This window comes from Myotis lucifugus, unplaced genomic scaffold, assembly GCF_000147115.1.
Source record: "Myotis lucifugus unplaced genomic scaffold, Myoluc2.0 scaffold_5, whole genome shotgun sequence".
NCBI lineage: Eukaryota > Metazoa > Chordata > Mammalia > Chiroptera > Vespertilionidae > Myotis > Myotis lucifugus.
Genome location: NW_005871053.1, coordinates 15533796 through 15554964, shown reverse-complemented (window position 1 = coordinate 15554964; position 21169 = coordinate 15533796). Strand labels below are relative to the sequence as shown.

Here is a 21169-nt window from a genome sequence, read left to right as displayed (position 1 = left end):
GTGGTCCACGTTCTATATAATAAATATAAGTGGAAAGTAGAGGGGAAAACCAAACGTTACGTGGAGGAGAAACTAAAAAGAGGAATATTTCTTAAAGATTACAAATACATGCTCCATTACAACAACCTTAATGACTCTGTGTAAAACTAGGATTTAAAACTCATTAAGTGAAACTAAGATAAAAAATCTACTAACACATTTCATAAACACATGACAATCTATCATCTGCTTGTAAACCACAGTAAGTGTTAAAAGATAAAATTGGGTAAAAGATGAATAACGTCAAACATTTTTTAAAAAACAATTAAATCAGCTGTCAAAAAAGTAACACTCTGAGTATTAAATTTCACTTGCATAATACTGGATGGCAAAGTATTTCAATTTCTCAATATTTGAGCGTTTGCCGTAGAATGCAAAATGAGACCAAAGGAAAAGCCCAATCAAGATAATTCCTGACTGTGTTTCTAGCCAAAAGCAAATATCCTAAAGAAAACAAGGTACCAGGCTAGTAACCTGGGGAAAGCTGCTCTCTGATATATACACATGACTCCAAGTCACAAAGTTATACAAAATGTGCAAAAAGGAAGAATTCACCCACAGGTTCTGTGAATTCTATGTGTGACAATTATGCACAACTTCTGTCCAATTTTTTCCTGGTCTTCAAATGTAAAATAGGGTTAAAATGCTAATTTGTCATCCAGGACATTCTTTGAACACTAATTTTATTAAAAGTGCTTCTCACAGACACTTGGTTAGCAGATACAGGGCAGATACAGTTCTGGATTTCTGAACTCAGTTTCAATCCCAGAATGATAAGTCATTTTCAATTCCAGTCAATGTCATTGTGTCTGACTTCTGTCATGTGTGAAATAAATAGCAACCTTATGTAAATAACTATATACATATAATCTTACTGTATATAACTATATGGATTTCATACAATAATGCATGTGATATGACTCATGTAAATAGCAGCAGGAGCCAAGTAGGACATATGCTGGGACACGAATGGCATTTCAAATCTTTAGGCAGAATTATATCCACATAATGCTCAAAAAGTACCAAGAAAAACTGCCAGAAAATTTCTAATTGGATAGTTCTTTCTCAGAGTGAACCATTTCTATAGAAGTATATTCACCCTTATAAGGAAAAAGACACAAGGCTTGAAATCATGTGAAAGAGAAGACAGAGAAATTTAGGGACATGAAAAAGGACACTGTAGCCACAACAATTGTCTTTGAAACATATTCTTTAGGTGGATAAAATAATTTTAGATGCAGTAATTTTAAAAAAGGTTAGGATAAATTACTTTACTAACTTGGGTCTTTATTGAATCCTCTTTGGAAACTGCACAATTGTTTGCAAATTTAGCTCAGAAAATCAACAGGCTTTCATGTGAATAGTTTCAGTTTAAACGACCAAATCACTATCCAAATACTTTAATTTGCCAGTATCGAGAAATGCCTTAGAAGACTGAGGCAAATTTTTAAAAACAGACATCCAAAAAGCATAAAATAGATGAAATTGACAGGTTTTTTTCCAAGCTACAGATAAACTGACTTATCCATAAGCCTGTCTAGGGCAAACATAATACCAACGACTACTTAAAAGAACACTAAAATGAAATAAAAGCTCAAAATGAATAAAATTGATGCATTACTGTTATTTATCTCTCCAGCTCTATTTTTTGGCACTTCACCCACAAGAGGTAAGCATTTTATATTTCTAATATAATGTAACTATTTCTAGTATTTTCTTTCTGCTTTATTAAAGGATGCTTTGGGGGGAAAGGGGTGGTGAGATTAGAAAAATCAGAATGCTGTAATTCTGTTTAACAGCGCACCCTTGTGGTTTACTTTTTAAACAATAAAAACTACAGGATATGAATGTACCCAACATTCTCCATGGACTTGGAAATTATTTAACCATTTTTTTCTAGTTGTTTTTTCCTAGCCTGCCATTATTTTCAATCATCAAATAGGTATAAAATATCTATAATGATAATGACTACATTTGATTTAAATGTAAAACAAGCAAGCAGTAAAATAAATAAAATTCACCCATAAATTTATAGTTCTGCTAAATTTCTTGAATATTTGCATCTGGCTACATAAACAACTTCAATTCAGAGGGCAATGTAATTTATATGCATTAGGTAATATATATCACATTTTAGTTATTGGTCTTTAATCATTCAATACAACCTTGCCAAAATTCTGGTTTTTACGTAAAATCTTAAGAAAAATATTGCCAAGAACTACCTGGGCCAATTACTATAAAGAAAATATAAGCAATTTTTAAGTTATCCAGTACTTCTGAAAATTTACCATACATACATATAAAATACTAAAATTTAGTGATATTATGTGTGACAGACATTCTCACTACATACACTATACCCAGCTGCGTGGAAGCAATGCTAAAAGTTTACTTATCGATTTCCTTGAACAAATAATATGTTACAGAATTTTGCTGGGGAACACAATTCTGCCCTCTAGTTGGGAAAGAGGAAAGGAAGAAAATTAACAGTTAAAAACTTTAAACAATAACATAACCCTAATGTTTATCTTTAGAGGATGGGGTACTTACACCATCCCGTATTTTGTTATATACATCAATGAAATATTACGTAGCCTTTGAAATGAAGAAACCCTTTATGTACTGATACATATTCAAAATACACCATTCAGTACCAAAAGGTGAGTTATAACATAGTGCATAATATATGAATACATACACAAGGAAATGTTATTCACCCATGAGAAAGCAGGAAATCCTGCCATTGTGACAACATGGATGGAGCTTGAGGACAATATAAAATGAAATAAGCCAGACAATGAGAGGCAAATAGTGCATGGGAACATTTATATGTAGAATCTAAAAAAGTCAAACTCATAGAAACAGAGAGTGAAAAAGGTTGCCAAGGGGGTGGAGGATATAGGGAGAGGGTGGGGCAATAGGACAAACTTTCAGCTGTAAAATGAATAAGGTCTGAGGATCTAATGTAAAAATGATGACTATAGTTGATAACACTGTTAATAACTGAAATTTGCAAAAAGAGTAGAACTTAAGTACTCTTAGAGAGAGGTGGGGAGAGAGAGATGTGAGGTGATGAATATATAACTAGATGGTGGGAATTCTTTCACAATGTATACTTATTTCAAATCACCATGATGCACATTTGAAATATCTTACAATTTTATTTGTCAATTACGGCTCAATAAAGCTGAAAAGAAAGAAAAAAAGAACAAAGGAGAAAGAAAAAAAAACAAAGAAACAAAGAAAGAATAGAACCCCCCCCCTCAAATTGTGATCAGTTTGTAGAGAACCTTGAATGCCCAGAAAGTAACAGCCAGCTATCCAAAGTCTTGAACTGAGAAGTGCTAATTACAAAATATAAAAGTAGCAACTTGCCACATTCTTTTATTATGAAAACAAGATGTGAAAGACAAGTTAAGTACTGATCTTCTCCTTACCCTCCGCCTGGGTGTCTCTAGGATCAGACTTCAGGAGAGAGAATGAAAATGAGGGACAAGTAGACATGATGAAGAGAGATGCAGTGAAGGATTGCTCACTAATGGGATATGAAAAGAAAAAAATAATAAATGTCAAAGATGATCTTGAGCTTTTCAATATGGGACAAAAAAGAGTGAGTTTGATTTCCAATATTCTGATTTCCAGGTAGTGATGAGTCAAGAAGCAACCACGAGTTTAAACTGCAACAGGAAAAATGTTGGAATTGGAATTACAAAGTTGATGTATTAGTTTCTTAGGGCTGCCATAACACATTACCATGACTGGGTGGCTTAACACAACAAAAATTATTCTTTCACAGTTCTGGAAGCCAGAAGTCTGAAATCATGGTGTTAGCAGGGCCATAACCCTCTGAGAGCATTAAGGGCGACTCCTTCCATGCCTCATCCAGCTTCTGGTGGCTCCTGCCATTGCTTGGTTTGGGGCAGCATAACTCCAATCTCTGCCTCCATCATCACATGACCTTCTCCTTTGTGTCTCTGTGCCTGTGTCTTCTCTTCTTCTCAGGACACCAGTCATTGGATTTGGGCCCAACCTAAATCTAGGATGATCTCATTAATAGAGCCTTAACTTGATTACATCTGCAAACACTATTTCTAAGTAAGGTCACATTCACCGGGCGCTGAAAGTTAGGACTGGGGTATATCTTTTTCGGGGACATTATCCAAACCATTACAGTTAATAACTCAACAAAGAACAGATGTTGTCTCTGAAAGAGTACAGTAAATATAGGCTAACACCATGGTCTCAGGTACTTCCAAATTTAGAAAATGGGTAAAGAACAAATAAAATTTTAAAAAGCTGAGTTATCAAAAGAGAATCAGGACTGCCCTAACCGGTTTGGCTCAGTGGATAGAGCGTCGGCCTGCGGACTGAAAGGTCCCAGGTTCGATTCCGGTCAAGGGCATGTACCTTGGTTGTGGGCACATCCCCAGTGGGAGGTGTACAGGAGGCAGCTGATCGATGTTTCTCTCTCATCGATGTTTCTAACTCTCTATCCCTCTCCCTTCCTCTCTGTAAAAAAAATCAATAAAATATATTTTTTAAAAAAAGAGAATCAGGACCAAAGAAGAAGAAGAAGAAGAAATCAAGACCTAGGGCTCATCTATTACATCTAATATGGCCAAGAAGTTAAAAAAAAAAAAAAAGGTGTTGAGATACCTAAATAGGCATGAATTCACATGAACATAAGTGTCACACAGACACACACACTCATAAATAAAACCACAGCTTAATTGTTAATAATTTATAATGAATAAATTTAAGGACAAGTTAAGTACCGATCTTATTCAGCTTTTCTAGGGAAAAACAAATAATCCTCAGTCCTAGTAACAATGCATAGAAGAACTACTCAGATGGCTCAATCAAAAGGAAAAAAATTAGAAAATTTATGTATAAAGATGTCTAGTTTGCCAAACACAATATACTGAAAAAGAAAAAAATTGCTTAACATGGGGGCATCAACTGGTCATAGAGCAGAGGGTGTGGATCAAAAGAAACCACTTTTGGTGCAGACACTGGTAGCACAGCCTGGAATTTTAAGAAGCAGACTATTAGAAAGACGATGGAGACCTCTTTGGGATCCAACCACAAGGGAAGTTTACTGGAATAGATTGGATGACGACAGATGGAATAAAGACTTGTGAGGAGTGGCTAAGATTTCTCTATAAAGAAAAGGACAGACTTTAGTAGTTACTCCAGGGTATCATAATTTGTACTCCTATAATGTAGTTTTATGGTCATTAAAAATAGAAAGTAGTCCTGAAAATTTTGCATTTTAAATGACTTACTATGAAGAAGTGTAAAGGGGTTACAGCTACAAAAGGAGGCTGTTGGCGACCCTGACATGGACCCTGCTTATCTCACTCAGTTTCTATGTTTCTGGCTCCTGCCCAGATATGCTATAGGCTTCACACTCTGCATCTCTGAATAGGGTTTCTCTTGCCTGACGAATGCACTCCCACACATATCTTAGACTGAATCCAAGAATCACCTCTTCTGTGACACTTCACCTAACTACCAAGCAGTCACCCTGGAAAGCTTGTTAGTAAATGATTATGCCCTTTAAAAAGATAGGTATCCCTCTGATTTGTAGGATGAGATTTTACTACTATACCATAACCATTAGACTAGATTATCTTAATAGAAATAAAAATAATAGCTTACTAAATGATTTTCCAGCTAACTACTGGGTTTAAGCATATGTTGTCCTTTTCTATCTATTTGAGTAGCTATTTACTTTCTAAAGACACCTACAATAAATTACAATTAAAATCTCTTTTGTTTTTAAGTTAAGGAAGCACATAAATATTCATTAGTTTGTTGGGAAGAGTAAAATTACCTCAGCATTGAGTTTACTTAGCTTCCAAGGTGGAAGTCAAACCCCTCACCTAGACACAGGGAAACTTCTCAGTATCCCAAATATCTCAACATAAAACCTGCTCTTAAATCATTTGTCTGATTCCTAGCAACAAAATATATGGCCTCATGTTCAATCACATTTACTTAAAACCTCATTTATTGTCCACATGAATAAAGCAAGGAAAGTACAGATTTTTATGGGCATGAAAAGTAATTTTGCAAATGGATTTCCACAAAACAGCATACTGCAGGAAAATCTGGGATCAAAGAGGAGCAATAATTAGAAATTTTGGGGGAAAAGTATACCTAGAACAGTGCTTTGAACATCAAAATATATAAAACAAACTGCAATACATTTTATGTAAAGATATTTTTTAAAAACTATAGAGTATCTATGTACCAGGCAGATGCCAGTATATCTCCCTGAGACTCTCTGAGTAAAGTAAAAAACATATATCCAGTTGGAAACTCATGAAAGTGACACAAAGATTGTGTTGCTGTTAAAAGAAAAATGTTCAAAAATGAATATTTCCATTCCTAATAGATACAAGCAAATGCCTCCAGTTATTCCTTAATAGACCAGCACTTTATGGTTTACAGATGACTTATTTTCTTGAATGTGAAAGCTACTTAAAATGGATATATTTACTCTTTGAAAAAAAATTTTTTATTGACTTCAGAGAGGAAGAGAGGAGAGATAGAAATATCAATGATGAGAGAGAATCATTGATCGGCTGCCTCCTGAACACCCCTTACTGAGGATTCAGCCTGGGCATCTGCCCTGACCGTGAATGAACCTTGACCTCCTGTTTCATAGGTCAAAGCTCAACCACTGAACCATGCCAGCTGGGCAATATATTTATTCTTTACTGCATCATAGAACTGTACATATCTAGAGAACCTCTTCCCAGCATTAATCTTACTAGTGACTACTTATTCACCTTATTGCATATTAGTAACTGTTACTAACCTTATTAGTAGCCTATGTGGAAAAAGACAAGTAGGTAAGAGGAAAAATAGATGGTCCTGTGCCCAGCCTAAAACAAAACAAAATTCCGCACCTTATCTGTCTCATCCACACTCATGGATTTCATGACACCATAAGCTGGCCTCTCCTGGACGTGAGCGAGGTTCTGGGGGACGCTCTGAGAGGCTGACATCGGAGGCAACGGAGCCCGCCTCTTCTTGGGAGCGTCCGACGGCAGGGTGTTCGAAATGTATGTCTTGGAAATGGTATTGGACCTTGTAAAAGTTGGGCGATTATTACTCACTAGAGGGGTCGCTGGGGCACTTGCAGTCTAATAAAGAATGAAAAGGCAAAATCTCTATGTAAATTCAAGATAAAAAAGCACATGTAATTAAAAACAGATTCGAAGAATCTTATAAAATGATAAATAAGGAAATACTTACTTGATCCCGCTTTTTCTTACTGCGCTGAAAAAAGCTGAAAAACTTTTTATTTTCTTTCTCCTTCATAATGTCAAAGTTTTGTGATATTTGGCAGGACTCTAAAATAGAAAAAGAGGGCCTTTTTGTTCATCATATGTTCATTTCCAAGATTTCTCACAATTACTTGCCTTTGAAAAATGTGTTTTGTTATAAAAGCTACTCTTTATGGTCTTCCATGAACCATGTACTCTTCTAGACACCTTATATCTTATTCAATTCTCAAAGTAATGGGTACATTTAGTATTATTGTTTCTACTTCACAGTGGAGGAAACTAAAGCTTAGAGAAATTAAAATACTTACTCAGGGTGAATAATCAAAAAATTACAGAGCTATGACAAACTCAATTCTTTGTAACTTGAAAGTCTGTGTTCCACAATAATTACCAACATTTCAAAGTACAAAGCTTCAAATTAAATGAGATATAAAATTGCTATATACAATTTTTCCCTTTGTTTATTTGGAGTAAGAGATCAACCGAAGGACTTGTATGCATGCATATAAGCATAACTAATGAACATAAGACACTGGGGGGTAAGGGAGGGCAGGGGGTGTGGGGGAAGGACACATATGTAATACCCTTTGTAATACTTATTATAATATATTTTTAAAAAGAATAAAAAAAATAAAAAAATAAAAAAATAAATAAATAAAAATAAAAACATAAATCAGATTTAAAAAAAAAAGAAAGTCTGTGTTCCATAAATAATTACCAACATTTCAAAGTACAAAGTTTCAAATTAAATGAGATATAAAATTGCTATATACAATTTGCCCCTTTGTTTATTTTGAACTATATTTTTGTGTCAGAGCTAAACTATGATAAAATGTTTTATTCTCTAAAACATGATTCATTATAGTTTCTTAGTACTTTATTATATGTTTCATAAATGATATTCCTTTAATCCAATAGTTCTAAACTAGGGGTGATTCCCCTGCACACCCCCGAAGACATTTGAAAATGTTGGGGACAATTTTGGTTGTCACACTGAGGGGTTAGGGTGAGGAGAATGTGTTATTGGTATCTGCTGGGTAGAGACCGATGATGCAGCTAAACATACTACAATGTCCAAGACAGCCCCTCAACAACAGAATTACCTGATCCCAAATGTCAATTGTAGCAAGATTAAAAGAAATCACACTTTAATTAGAATGACAAATTTCAAGCCTCAAGGTAACATATGTAATACTTCACTCTCCAAAAAGTCTTTCTGAATGTCAACTGAAAGAGCCTACAACCAAAGACAAGTCCAACAGTGCTAAGTCACCTGGCCGATTGTCTTTCTACCATTTCCCACTAATGGGAACTATGATTGCTTAAGAATGATTGATTATTTGTTGATATCAAAGATGAACCTGTAATATCTAGTCATACCAGAGAGAAAGCAATCAAAATCTACTGGGGTGGTTTTAAAATAACTCAAGGATAAATCTCATATGGTTTCTACTGGCAAAAGTCCAGACAATTTGGACTTAAGAATAACTCAACACCCTGGCCGGTGTGGTTAAGTTGCTTGAGTGTCGTCTTGTTCATCAAAAGGTTGCCAGTTCGATTCCTGGTCAGGGCACATGGCCAGGTTTTGGGTTTTGTCACTGGTCTGGGAACATATGGGAGGCAACCAACCGATTGATGTTTCTCTCTCTCCCTCTTGCTTCCCCTCTCTCTCTCAAATCAATAAAAACATATATTTTTTTTAAAAAATAACTCAACAAACTGAAACATAACACCTATATTTAATTCCATGCATTCATAGTGATATAAAAAAAGTAATTGGTCCTCATTGTTCATCTTTATAGGTAACCATTATTTTAAAAACTAATGAAGGGAAAGAATCACACTTTCCTGCCTTTTTTGAATGAGTTCTACGTAGGTAGACAAATAGCCGACATGGGGAAATTTGCCTTTTTAGAAATATCTCAACTAATAATTAAAGGAATGTTTGCAATAGATAATGACCATTTTTCAAATTTTAATTAACTACAATATAGCAATAATTATATATGGCTAACATAAAAAAAAGATAACTTGTCATTATATGTCTGCAAATGGAATTACACAATACCACCCATGAAATATTCTTGCCAAAAATATCTCAACAAGATTCTAGATTTAACTATCAACTTATAGGAAATAAGATAGGGAAATATGTGAAGTGGCATCACAGGACACAATTAGCAACAGTCTGAATGTGGGGAATTCTGTAAGACAAATGACCTGGTTTACTCAATAAATAAATTGAAAAAATATTTTAATAGAGAGATAAGGAGTGGAGATCTGTAAATTTTTAAAAGCATCTCTACTAAGAAACATATGGGCTTTATGGTAAATCACAGTGTAATCTCAGTGACATAGGAAACAAAGTATTATATCTAAAAACTGGTGGGATATAGGTAAAGTAGCAGTTAGGAGCAAATGTATAGCCTTAATTAAAATCTTATATTTACCTATTATTTAGGGGTAAATGTATAGTATTTTTATTTAAAAAGGAATGTTTAAAAATTAAATTATGACAAAGTAGGGCTATCCCAGGAAAGCAATAACTACTAGTAAATTAATGCAATATGCCCTACTAACATAAGGAGAAATATATTTCACAAAATAAAACTTTATAAATCTGATCCTTCAAATCTTAAATAAGCAATATGCATTTGATACCATGAGTTTATTGACAATGCTAACAACTAATAGTAATTGATATGTGGTAGCACACCATGATTAAAGATTTTTTACATGCCTAATTTATTTCTTGGAACAATTCTGTGAGGTAGATATCATAAGTTATCATTCTGAGCCCTTTTTCTAAGTTGTGGGATGTAAAGAATGGAAGCAGGTAGTATCACCCCATTACATATCTGAGGACCTAGGTGACCGGAGAGTTTGAATAATGTCCAAAACACGTGGACATTAATGGTACAACTGAAACTGATTTCCATTTAAAGAACATTTTTTTAATTACTTTTTTTTTAAAGGAATGCTACTATTTCATTTTAAGATAGAATCCTCCACTAATTGAATGTATAAATACACAATGAAATTCAGTTGGAACAGTAGATGAAAAATTCACATACTGGTCCAGTGCAATAAATATAACCACATTATTTCTTATAGTTATTTTTTTAAAGTAGTTTCCAGGTGCCCATTCATCTACTATATACACTGGTTACCCCCTAAATCTTCACTTAACGCTCTATGCCAGGGATCACTGTAAGTCACAGTTAAACACTAAGGCAAACAAGGGCTTGAGCTTACTTAGAAAGCAACTCAAATACTGTAGTTTCCTGTTTCCAGAAGAGAGGCTGTAAGTAATGGCATGCAAAATTCTAAACTTCCCGATCATATCAGATAAAGTTAGGAGATGGGGGGGGGGGGGCTATTTACAGCAATTGGACTAACCCTGTAGATTCTGACACTGTCAGAGGAGCTTTCTTAATTTTCCTATTCTAATGTCTTATGGTTATATTCATAACACTTAATACTCTGAATAAACCACATATGTTTTTGGCTGGAAGGGGTATTTGAAATCAATGCATTCAGCATCTTCAAAATGAGGCCAACAAGATTATGGGATTCACTTGAATGGCAAAGGTAGGAGCAAAAGCCAAGTAAAAGTAACAAAATAAATTTTGCGGGAATAGAACCACAAAGACAACTTTTTCCAATCTCTTTATTGTCATAGAAGTAGAAGGTTAGATCCAGACAGATAAAGCTATCTGCCCTATCTACTTGTCAAATGAGCTTGTCAATTCAAATGCCTGCCCTCTGATTAACCAGTATATACTTTACATAGGAAATTTTAATTCCTTTGATTAGGCTCCTATTCATTAGACACTAATAATAGATAATCATACTATTATTTATGTGGGCTTAATTCTTGGAATTGGGACGTTCATTGTACCCTGGAAAAATTGAAAATGGGAAAGAAAGAAGATTCTAATAACATAAAATGTGTACATTTTATTGTGCTCTTTTTTTTTTTTTAGTAGGGTGGTAATTATTACAGTAATCAACTATCTGAGCCTACTCCTTTTTAATGGGTGGAAAACTTCCAGACTTTATTATTATTGGCTATTTTTAATAAAGTTTTCACTATGAAAGGAATACATTTCCATTATAAAATTCTGTAATATAAAGAAAAGGATGAAAAGTCATCCATAGCCCTACCACCCAAAGGTAACCACTATAAAATTTTTTATGTATTTTCTTTCAGAAATTTCATGTAAAAGTTTTTTATACCTGCATTAAAAGCTAATTTTAGTATAAGCCATTTTCCAAGTTATTACAAAATATTCACAAACAACTTAATGGTTGCAAAAATTCTTTATGATTAATATACCCTGATTATTATGAAAAATAGTTCAATGAAAATAATCTAAGATTCTTTCAGGGTACAACCAAACTATCAGCATTTGTACCCAATAAAGATCCTAGCAAAATCATTTTTTGTCTGAGAGTCAAGAATATATTTCTTACATTCTTAGGTTAATATTAATTTTAAAATATAATTATTGTATTAAATTGAGAAATCAAGGAGAACCTTATAAATTATTTTTCAGGAAATAAAACATGAAGATTGTCTCCGTTAAAAAAATTTTTACACATTAGTAATATTAAGAAAGCAAATAAAATTAGAAGCTTACTTTCCATTTACCAATAGAAATAGATATTTCACATTATGTTTTGTTTCTACTGATTCATATGTCTTACCTTGTAAAGATGATTTATTGGAGGCAGTAACAGAAGTGGCTACAGAGGAGGGGGTAAAAGAGGGTAAATTGACTTAAAGATGATGTTTGTTCAAGTATATAACATCACTGAGTTGAAATAGTTGTCTATAGACTTACATAAAGCACAATCTCAGGATCAAGTGTGAAGTTCCCTATGTACAGAAGATGTAAGTAATTGCCTCCTTTACTAAACTTTTTTCTCTCCTAATAAAACAGATTCATATTGAGTAAATAAGCTTGCATTTCTCTATTAGACATCATGCAAACCAACATTATCTAATTTTAATACCCTAAATTTTTCTTTATAGATTAATATTGAAAATTACTGGTATTTCTATTTAGAGAAATTTTGGAATTAAACTGATGCATTTTTTAAGCCAGTTAATTTTGGGTGCTGACCCTAGGAAAACAAATTAGCAAGAAACTTCCAAATTTGAATGATAATTAGGACTCCGCCAAAATCATGGCGAGTCTACAGTAATTCATGCTTGATTAGAACCATAATGAATTTACATGTAAATTTTTTATTTTCTGCTTAAATCTCCAAGCCACAAAGAATTAAGTTAAATTCCACTAAAAAAAGTATTCATAGGTAGATGGAAAAGTATAAAATGTGATGATAGCTAAAAAAGACAAGTTTTTATTTCAATTTCAATAATTGAAATCAAATTAAAATACATTATATTTTGTTTTCTCTTCTTATTCCCAGTGCCATGTATTGACTTCTATCTATAGGATCCATTTAAAGTGCCATTATGAACTTGAGAAAAACTATACATAAACACAATACACATATACATATATGCACATCCTGTCAAATGAATAAAACAAAAAGTCTTACCTCTGCTGATATCCATGGCATATAATTCTCTTAGTCCCAGGTCATTAAGAGATTTTGTCAAGTCGAGTGGCTCCTGAGACTGATAATCCTTCAACAACAGCGTATGTAACGGATCAAACTCACATTTGCTGCATATAATGGGTGCTAGTTCTTGGAGTGACGCATGTGGGCTAACTCTCACTATTGCCTTCTGTGTTTTCTTAAAGTTGATCACTACTCTCACAGTTTTCTGAAACACAGATTAAAGCCATAGTTATACCATAATATACTGAAATAAACATTCTACAATGATGTCTAGAGTAATGAGAAATCTACAAGTATATATTCATACAATACACAGAATTTTTTATTTTAGTGTAAGATTTTTATTGATTAATATTACTTCCTAATCCAAATCAGATTCTTAGAAACAGTTTGCTTATTAAATATAGATTAAATTCACACCCTTGTATAGTAAAGTATTAAGTCGATTTAAATCCAAAAGAAACAGATATTTTTGCTTTGTTCCTTAAAATATTTATTTTAAAATTAACAAACAGACATAATAATACAGAATTATGCATGTTTTATTCTATCTTTTATTTGTGGAATATTTACTTTTTAATAGTTTGTTAGATGTCAAAAAAGGGTTATTTTGTTTAAAACACTAACATTTTTTAACTTTTTTTTGAAATAAGTTAAATGAGACAATCCATGCAAAGAACTTATCATAGTGTCTGGCACATAGAAAATTACAATAAATAAACATTAGCTATTATTACTACCTATTGTCACTATTATTATTATTACTACTTTGGCTAATTTTAATATATTAGTAACTAGTATTAAAGTGTTCCTTATTTATATAGTTAATGCTACTAATTCCAAATTATTGAGATTTTAAGCATCTGGTCATTTTAATGTAACTGAATTAAATCCTGTATATAAATAGAACTTTGAAACACGTGACCATGCTAAGTGAAATCTACAGATTGCAGATCCTCAAACTTAACATGTATTCATAAAACTGAAACACCACATATTATGCCATGCTATCGCATAAATAATACTATCTCTATCTAGATAAATAGCATATATATCTAGATATATAGTCTAATAACCTAATTAATATTCAACCACCTTTTATAGAGAGCAAGTATGTTTTAGGATTGTAAAAAAAAATTACCTTTATTTGTAAAAAAATTTTTTAAGAATATAAAGAGCCCTAACCGGTTTGACTCAGTGGATAGAGCATCAGCCTGTGGACTGAAGGGTCCCAGGTTCAATTCTGGTCAAGGGCATGTACCTTGGTTGCGGGCACATCCCCAGTAAGGGGGTGTGCAGGAGGCAGCTGATCGATGTTTCTCTCTCATCGATGTTTCTAACTCTCTATCCCTCCCCCTTCCTCTCTGTAAAAAATCAATAAAATATATTTTTAAAAAAGAATATAAAGAAAATGTGAGAATATGTGCATTCAAGTCATTTGTAAATAAACTATTAATATATAAACCTTTATATATTTCCTGAAGTTAAAAATGGTTGGTGTTGTTGCTAATGAAAGAATATTTCTTGAAATCCATAAGCTTCTACCTCTATTGCTTATAAAGAACAATTATATAAAGAATTGATAATATTAGAACATTTTGGTTAAAATTTTTGCTTAAAATCCATACATTACAGAAAACTAAGCCATTGTGTAGCTCAAATGAAAAATAATGTATAAGTTAATAAGTTACAACCACCACTTGCCAAGTAAATGAAGCCAAAAATATTTTAATAAATTCTTAAACAAATGTCTTTCCTTTCTTTTAAGTTTATTTAGAGATAGAAGTAATGAGCCATGGAAGAAGTGAGCCCATGCTGCCCAGGAAACAAGTTACAGAATCAAAATAAGGGGAAAGAGAGAGAGATGGAGATAGAGATGAATTTTCATTAAAAAGTTCTAAAACCTTCCTGTACATATAAAATACGTTTTAAAAGAGTAGATTGAAATACAGATGATTCATAATTGTCAGATTCTAATACTGACATATAGAACACTTTAGAGCATCTAAAATCTAAAGTATTTCCCAAATTCTATTTAACCCAAGGATCAATAACCAACTGAATCCTAAAAAAGTTGTCTATGAAAATATGACAGTCATGTTCACATCAATTTTGACCAGGAAAGGCGATTATATATTTATAATGAACTAAAGATAATGGCTGGAAAAGCAACTTAGTATTTTAGCCATAAGATATCAAAATATACAGTGAAATTCTTACCTCTGGTATTATAGGTGTAGGTTTTTTCTTATCCAAAACTTTTGGCCTTAAAATTACTTTCTCCACCTCCAACATTCCTATTGGTGTGTTTGGCTTAAATTTAATGGGGTTCTTTTCAGCTGACAGCAGATCGATTGTGTAACTTGATGGATTCAAGTGATACTGGGCACAGAGGAATATCAGCAAATCCATCATAGGTTTACTGTAAAACAAAAGTAATGCAGATCATAAAACAATTTCAGCAACTGTTAAAGTTGACTGAGGCACTAAAACACTGTGTAAAGGTCCTATTTCCATGGGTTGAGGTACAGGTTGACGAGTTTTACTTGAGGGTAAGCAGGTGGCCATTAATGTTTCCACTAAGATATTTAAATGTCAGTAAAAACAAACAAAAAAACACACAAACTATTCTTCAATCTCATAACTAGAGATATGATTCTGGCTATGGCTTTCAGACAGGAAAATGAGGCTAAGAATCTCCCTACTTATATGCCAATTTTAATTTAGTACATCTGTTTTCATATGCACCTAATCCCCATTCTCCTAAATGGAGTTCCCAGGTTTCTAGCTTCTCTGGTTCAGTTTTTTCAGAGAGGCAGTCTCCCACCAAGGAAGGGTAGTTGTCTGACACTGTGTAGTGTTGGGGACAAAAATACTTAAAGATTCCCAAACCGTCCCCCATGTTCAGCTCCCTACCTCAACCTCAGCTTTTGGTGGTTGTTGCCCAACCTCAGGCCATTCCAATCTCCATAGGATAAAGAGGTATGCTTTACAATAGTACCCTCACCTCCCTCCTCTCCGCCCCCCCCCCCCGCCCCTACATACAAGAGGTACCTTATTATACATATATCAGGGAAAATGAATAAAAGACTTGAAGTCCCTCAGTAAAAAAAATGTTCTCTGGAATAAGTTTTCAGTCCTCAAAATATGTTCCCTATGTCTTTATTAGATGCTTTCACAATAATATTTAGAAATTTTATGTCCTTCTCTTGACATAACATGCTCATACATAAATTTGTTTACAGCCCAAATTTTTGCTTTGGATAGTACATACTAAATTTCACCTAGAGGTAGACTAGCATAATGGTATTGTTGAAGTTTATGGTGACAGTACTCTATGTGAGCAAATTGATGTTACGTCCAATTCTAAACTTGGAAATGGTGCCTTCTTTTTCTGATAGTAAAAAAGGTTAAGAAGGATTAGGCAATGTCTAGGTAAATACAATCCAATATAATAAAAGCATAGTATGCAAACTGTCCCCTTGACTGGGAGTTTGTCTGGGAGTTTGGCCAGGGAGCAGGGCCGGCTAGGGGAAGGGAGGGAGGCCCTGGCCCACAGCAGGTGGCTAGGGGAAGGGAGGGCATACCCAGCAGGCAGCCAACAGCTGCCAGGGACCCTACCAGTTCACAAATTTCATGCACTGGGCCTCTAGTATAATTATAAATACAGTTGATCTGGAAGAAGAGAAAGCTTTCACAGCCAACCTAATGGAACACTGTCCACTATTGCCTGAGTAAATGGTGATAAATTCAGATTATAGCTCTCTTTCTCTCTATAGAAACATGCCAAGTAATACATATGAAAACTAAACTTACATTTTGAAAATCATTTCTTAAAGGTATAGTTCTTTAGAATTTAAAAAACCAAAATGTTCAGTATTTTAGAAATACACAATATAAGTTAATAAGACAAAAGTAGCTATTGATGTAGTTTGTTTCTGTTTGGTTAATCCCTATTTTTTATCATTTGATACCCTTTTATGTACAAACATATAAACATTTAAGGAAAAACATTTTCCATTTTTAAAAAGTAAGAACAGCCCTGACTGGTTTGGCTCAGTGGATAGAGCGTCGGCCTGTGGACCAAAGGGTCCTGGGTTCGATTCTGGTCAAGGGCATGTACCTTGGTTGCGGGCACATCCCCAGTAGGGGGTGTGCAGGAGGCAGCTGATCGATGTTTCTCGCTCATCGATGTTTCTAATTCTCTACCCCTCTCCCTCTCTGTAAAAAATCAATAAAATATATTTAAAAAAGAGAACAATTTAACACTCTTTATATACACTTCTTATTTAACCCTTCTGATATGCCTTAATGAATTATTGTTTTAATCTGTGATACATTAATTTTATTATTTAATAGATAGGGCCAAGAATATTATAAAAATGGCCTACTGCCTCAGTCAGTTTGGTCATCTATAATCTGTGGGTGAAAAGGGGTTCTATGGAATGTTACCTCGCAGGGTGATTAGACCATACATTCCTAACTGGGCATATCTTTGTCTTAAGCAAGCCCTGTCCATTGCTTTTATGCATCTAGGTTAATACACCTTTGAAATAAGCATAACCACCTTCAGGAGATCACATAATCTTAATTATCCTGTAACTCCGTCCCTGCCTTGCTTTCTCCCACCTTCATGTAATCCTCTTTAGGATCCCTCCTTAATATTATATGCATAAAAAAACTGAAAAACTGTCAATTCTCCAAAGTATTTGAGATTTTGCTTCCCTGTAATTATCACCAGTTGTAGCTTAAATAAATTTCTATAAAAATTCTCCAAAGGTTTAGATATTTCTTACACTGAGAAGTCATTGCACACTATAGCAGATTTCACGGCAAAAAGTTTTCATGCTAACATAGAGCTATATCCTGACCTTTGAACTCAACACTACCTAAATGTTTTCTAATAAAAAATGCCTCTTCAAAAGGCAACTAATAATCACAGAACTCTTTCTGACTTTATTATCTCATTTTATAATTCTAGGTTCAAATCTTTATTCAGTAATTCCAGAAGTCAATTTTGTCTTGAAAATATTCCCATACCCTGAAAGATAAATGCAGTAGACCAGAAAGTTCTGCAACAGACACAAATACAGATGAGAATTTACTACTACATCTAATAATGATATTTCAAATTTCTGGGAGCATAATTAAATTTTGAACAACTGGTATTGGGAAAACTGACTAGCCATCTGACTGGAAAAAAAAAAATGGTATGTATTGGTCTTTCCTCTGCTCAGCTTCCTGTCGGCAGCATCTACAGAGAATAGTCACCACACTCATGGCCAGGATTTTGCACTCAATAAAAAAAAGCGTTCTCATTAAAATACATTTAAATGCTAAAAAAAAAAGTTTATGTATCTACTTTATTCCTACACTATAGCAAACTCCACGTGGACCAGATATACAAATATGAGGATACAACCCTGGGGGGAGGGGACAGAAAAGAAATCCATCTTCATGTAATGTGTGCCCCAGAACACTGCCCATAGAACTTTCTGCAAGGATGGAAATTTTCTCTATCTGTGCTGTCCAATACAATGGACTCTCACCACATGTGGCTATTGTGAATGAGAAAGGAACTATGAAGTGAATCTGACAAGCTCAGTGACCAAAGGTAACCTCACAGGGTGACCTGAACATAAATTACTAACTGGGCAGGTCATGGTGGGTAGTCACACCCCAGGCCTATAACTTCTTTCATAAAAGGTTTATCTTTACCTAGGCAAGTCCTGTCCATTGATCTTGTGCATCTAGATTAACAAACATTTGAAATGCCAGAATAATCCCCTTTCCCAAACCCCTCTAACCATCCTCAAGGGCACACATGATCTTGTTGCCCATATACCATCCCTATTTACAGTAAATGTTCTCTCTATTTTACTTTTATTCAATCAGATTTCTCCCTCCTTAATCTACCACCAGTGGATTTCATGTAGTCTTCCTTACTTTCCCTAATTTGACCCCAAACGCATAAGGAGAACTGCCAAACTGCCATTCTCCAGAGAATTTTTGAGATCTTGCTTCCAAGCATGTCCTCAGTTTGGCTCAAATAAACTCATAAAATGTGTTGTACGTTTGGACATTCTTATGTTGAGCAGTTGAAATACACTGAGCTAGTGGACTAACAAACTGAATTTTTAAATTTAATTTCATTTCATTTAAATTCAATTTAAATAGCCACATGTGGTGAGTGGTCACTGTATTGGATGGACAAGTGAATTGATTCTCAAAGTGTGATTCATGGACCATAGCATCAGTATCATTGGGAACTTGCTAGAAATGCAAATTGCCCAGTCCCAGCCCAGATCACTGAATCAGAAAATCTGGGAGTGAGGCACAGCAGTATGTGCTTTGACAAGCACTCCTGCTAATTCTAATGCATACTACAGTTTTTGAAACAGTGATCTAGAGAGAAAAGGATAAAGGACAAGTCAAATATACAGAATATCAGATAATGATAAGCAGTATGATGGAAAAATAAAATAAGGAAGGAGGCTAGGAAATGTTCTAAATAGAAAGATACCATTAGAACAAAGACCCGAATGGAATGAGATATCTGGGGAATGCATTCAAGGCAGAGCTAACAAATGCAAAGGCCCTGAGGCAGAAATGGGCTCAACATGTTTAAGGAAAAACAGAAACCAGTCAGCTACAGTGAAGACCTAAGAGCCTGGTGAAGACTTAGAATTTTACTGAGTTAGAAAACCACTGAAGAGTTCTGAGGAGTGATCTGCTTTACATTTTAAGAGGATTATATTCTGATTGTTATACTTAGAATAGCCTAAGGGAACAGTTACAAAGCTATTACAAAAATGTAGGTGGGAGACGGTGATGACTTAGACTAGTCAGATTCCATGTATATTTTGTAAAGAGCTGATTAAAGCCAATGCAGGATTAAAGCCAATGCAGGAAGAACAGGGTAAGAAGATGCAAGAGACAGAAGGAGGAACTAGCCAGCGGTAAAAGAACAGGACTGCAGGGACACCACAAAGTGGCAGGGCTGCCCGGCCGGTGCGGCTCAATGGTTGAGCATCGACCTATGAACCAAGAGGTCATGATTCGATTCCCTATCAGGGCACATGCCCGGGTTGCGGGCTCAATCCCCAGTGTGGGGTGTGCAGGAGGCAGCCGATCAATGATTTTCTCTCATCATTGATGTTTCTATCTCTCTCCCTCTCCCTTCCTCTCTGAAATCAATAAAAAATATATAATTTTTTTTAATATCAAAGTGGCAGGGTTGCTAAAGGGGCAACAGGAGGCCTGAAATGTTAAGTTAACTTATTGACTATGTAATATGCTTACTAACTTCTCCTTGGTGGCCTACAAACCATCATCCTGGTAGATTTGGGAGGAGTTAAATCAAGGAAAGATTTAAAAAGTTAAAGACTAAAAAATAAGAATCCAAAAATAATATATATGTAAAGTTAGAGCCAGAGGTGGTTCCAACAACATAAACCCTTGGGAATTTACAATAATATTATACAGGGGATCGAACATTCCACAAAAAGTAGAATAGGGGTTCAGGCCAATTATATCAAGTCCTTAAGGAGCAGAGTGACTTCAAGATGTTATCAGGGTTCCATTTATACCTAGATCTGAATTTCTCTTTGGAAGGACCACCTTTTAGCAATCCTTATACCCAGGGCCTAATACAGAGTGAGGTCAATGTCATTGAAGGAGGAATTTATAGGAACCAGTGATTAATTATCTCTAGGTAATTCTGCTTTAGCATCCATGAGTTGAAACACACAGCAGACAATGTATAACTGAGATCTTTGTACAGTATTTGACACAGAAAAAGGCAAAATTGTTGAAAAGAGGTTCATAAGCTTTAAAACACATAGTTGTGAAAGCCATGTTTTGTTTTGTATTTTGGTTTGTTTTTATTTGTGTGTTTTTTTTAACAAACTTGACTAGTAGCCTTGTTGTGTCTGAAGCCATGACATCTTTACAAAGGCAGGATATTAGTATTAAGTCAGACTAAGATCTTTTCCAAAACTGCCTCGGATCAGTTCAAATGCTTGAAGTATTTAATTGAAACCTCAGCATTTGGCACAAAAAGCACAGATGACCCTGACCTCAATGATTTTGAGGGTGGGAATTACTGACTACCTACCTCTGCCAAAAAGGAGCCATACCACTATCAAAGTAGGACATTAATATTTAAACTGACCCTGCATTCAACTAGTCACAAAGTGCACCCACAGAAAATGAACTCATCTCTTGAAAATAGTTAT

General features: G+C 34.4%; 1 protein-coding gene across 5 annotated transcripts in view; it reads right to left on the bottom strand.

Moving 5' to 3' along the window:
• Positions 1–21169, bottom strand: part of COBLL1 (cordon-bleu WH2 repeat protein like 1) — a 146878-nt gene that overhangs the window by 33399 nt on the left and 92310 nt on the right. For 3 of the 5 annotated variants that reach the window (XM_023745443.1, XM_023745447.1, XM_023745459.1), the window contains exons 3-7: positions 15153–15354; positions 12909–13137; positions 12048–12086; positions 7306–7403; positions 6957–7193 (exon numbers count right to left, since the gene is read on the bottom strand). In XM_023745443.1, coding sequence (XP_023601211.1) covers positions 6957–7193; positions 7306–7403; positions 12048–12086; positions 12909–13137; positions 15153–15354 — 805 coding nt within the window. Of the gene's footprint in view, positions 1–6956; positions 7194–7305; positions 7404–12047; positions 12087–12908; positions 13138–15152; positions 15355–16293; positions 16327–21169 lie in introns of all 5 variants that reach the window. The other 2 variants (XM_023745454.1, XM_023745450.1) reach the window with 2 other exon arrangements.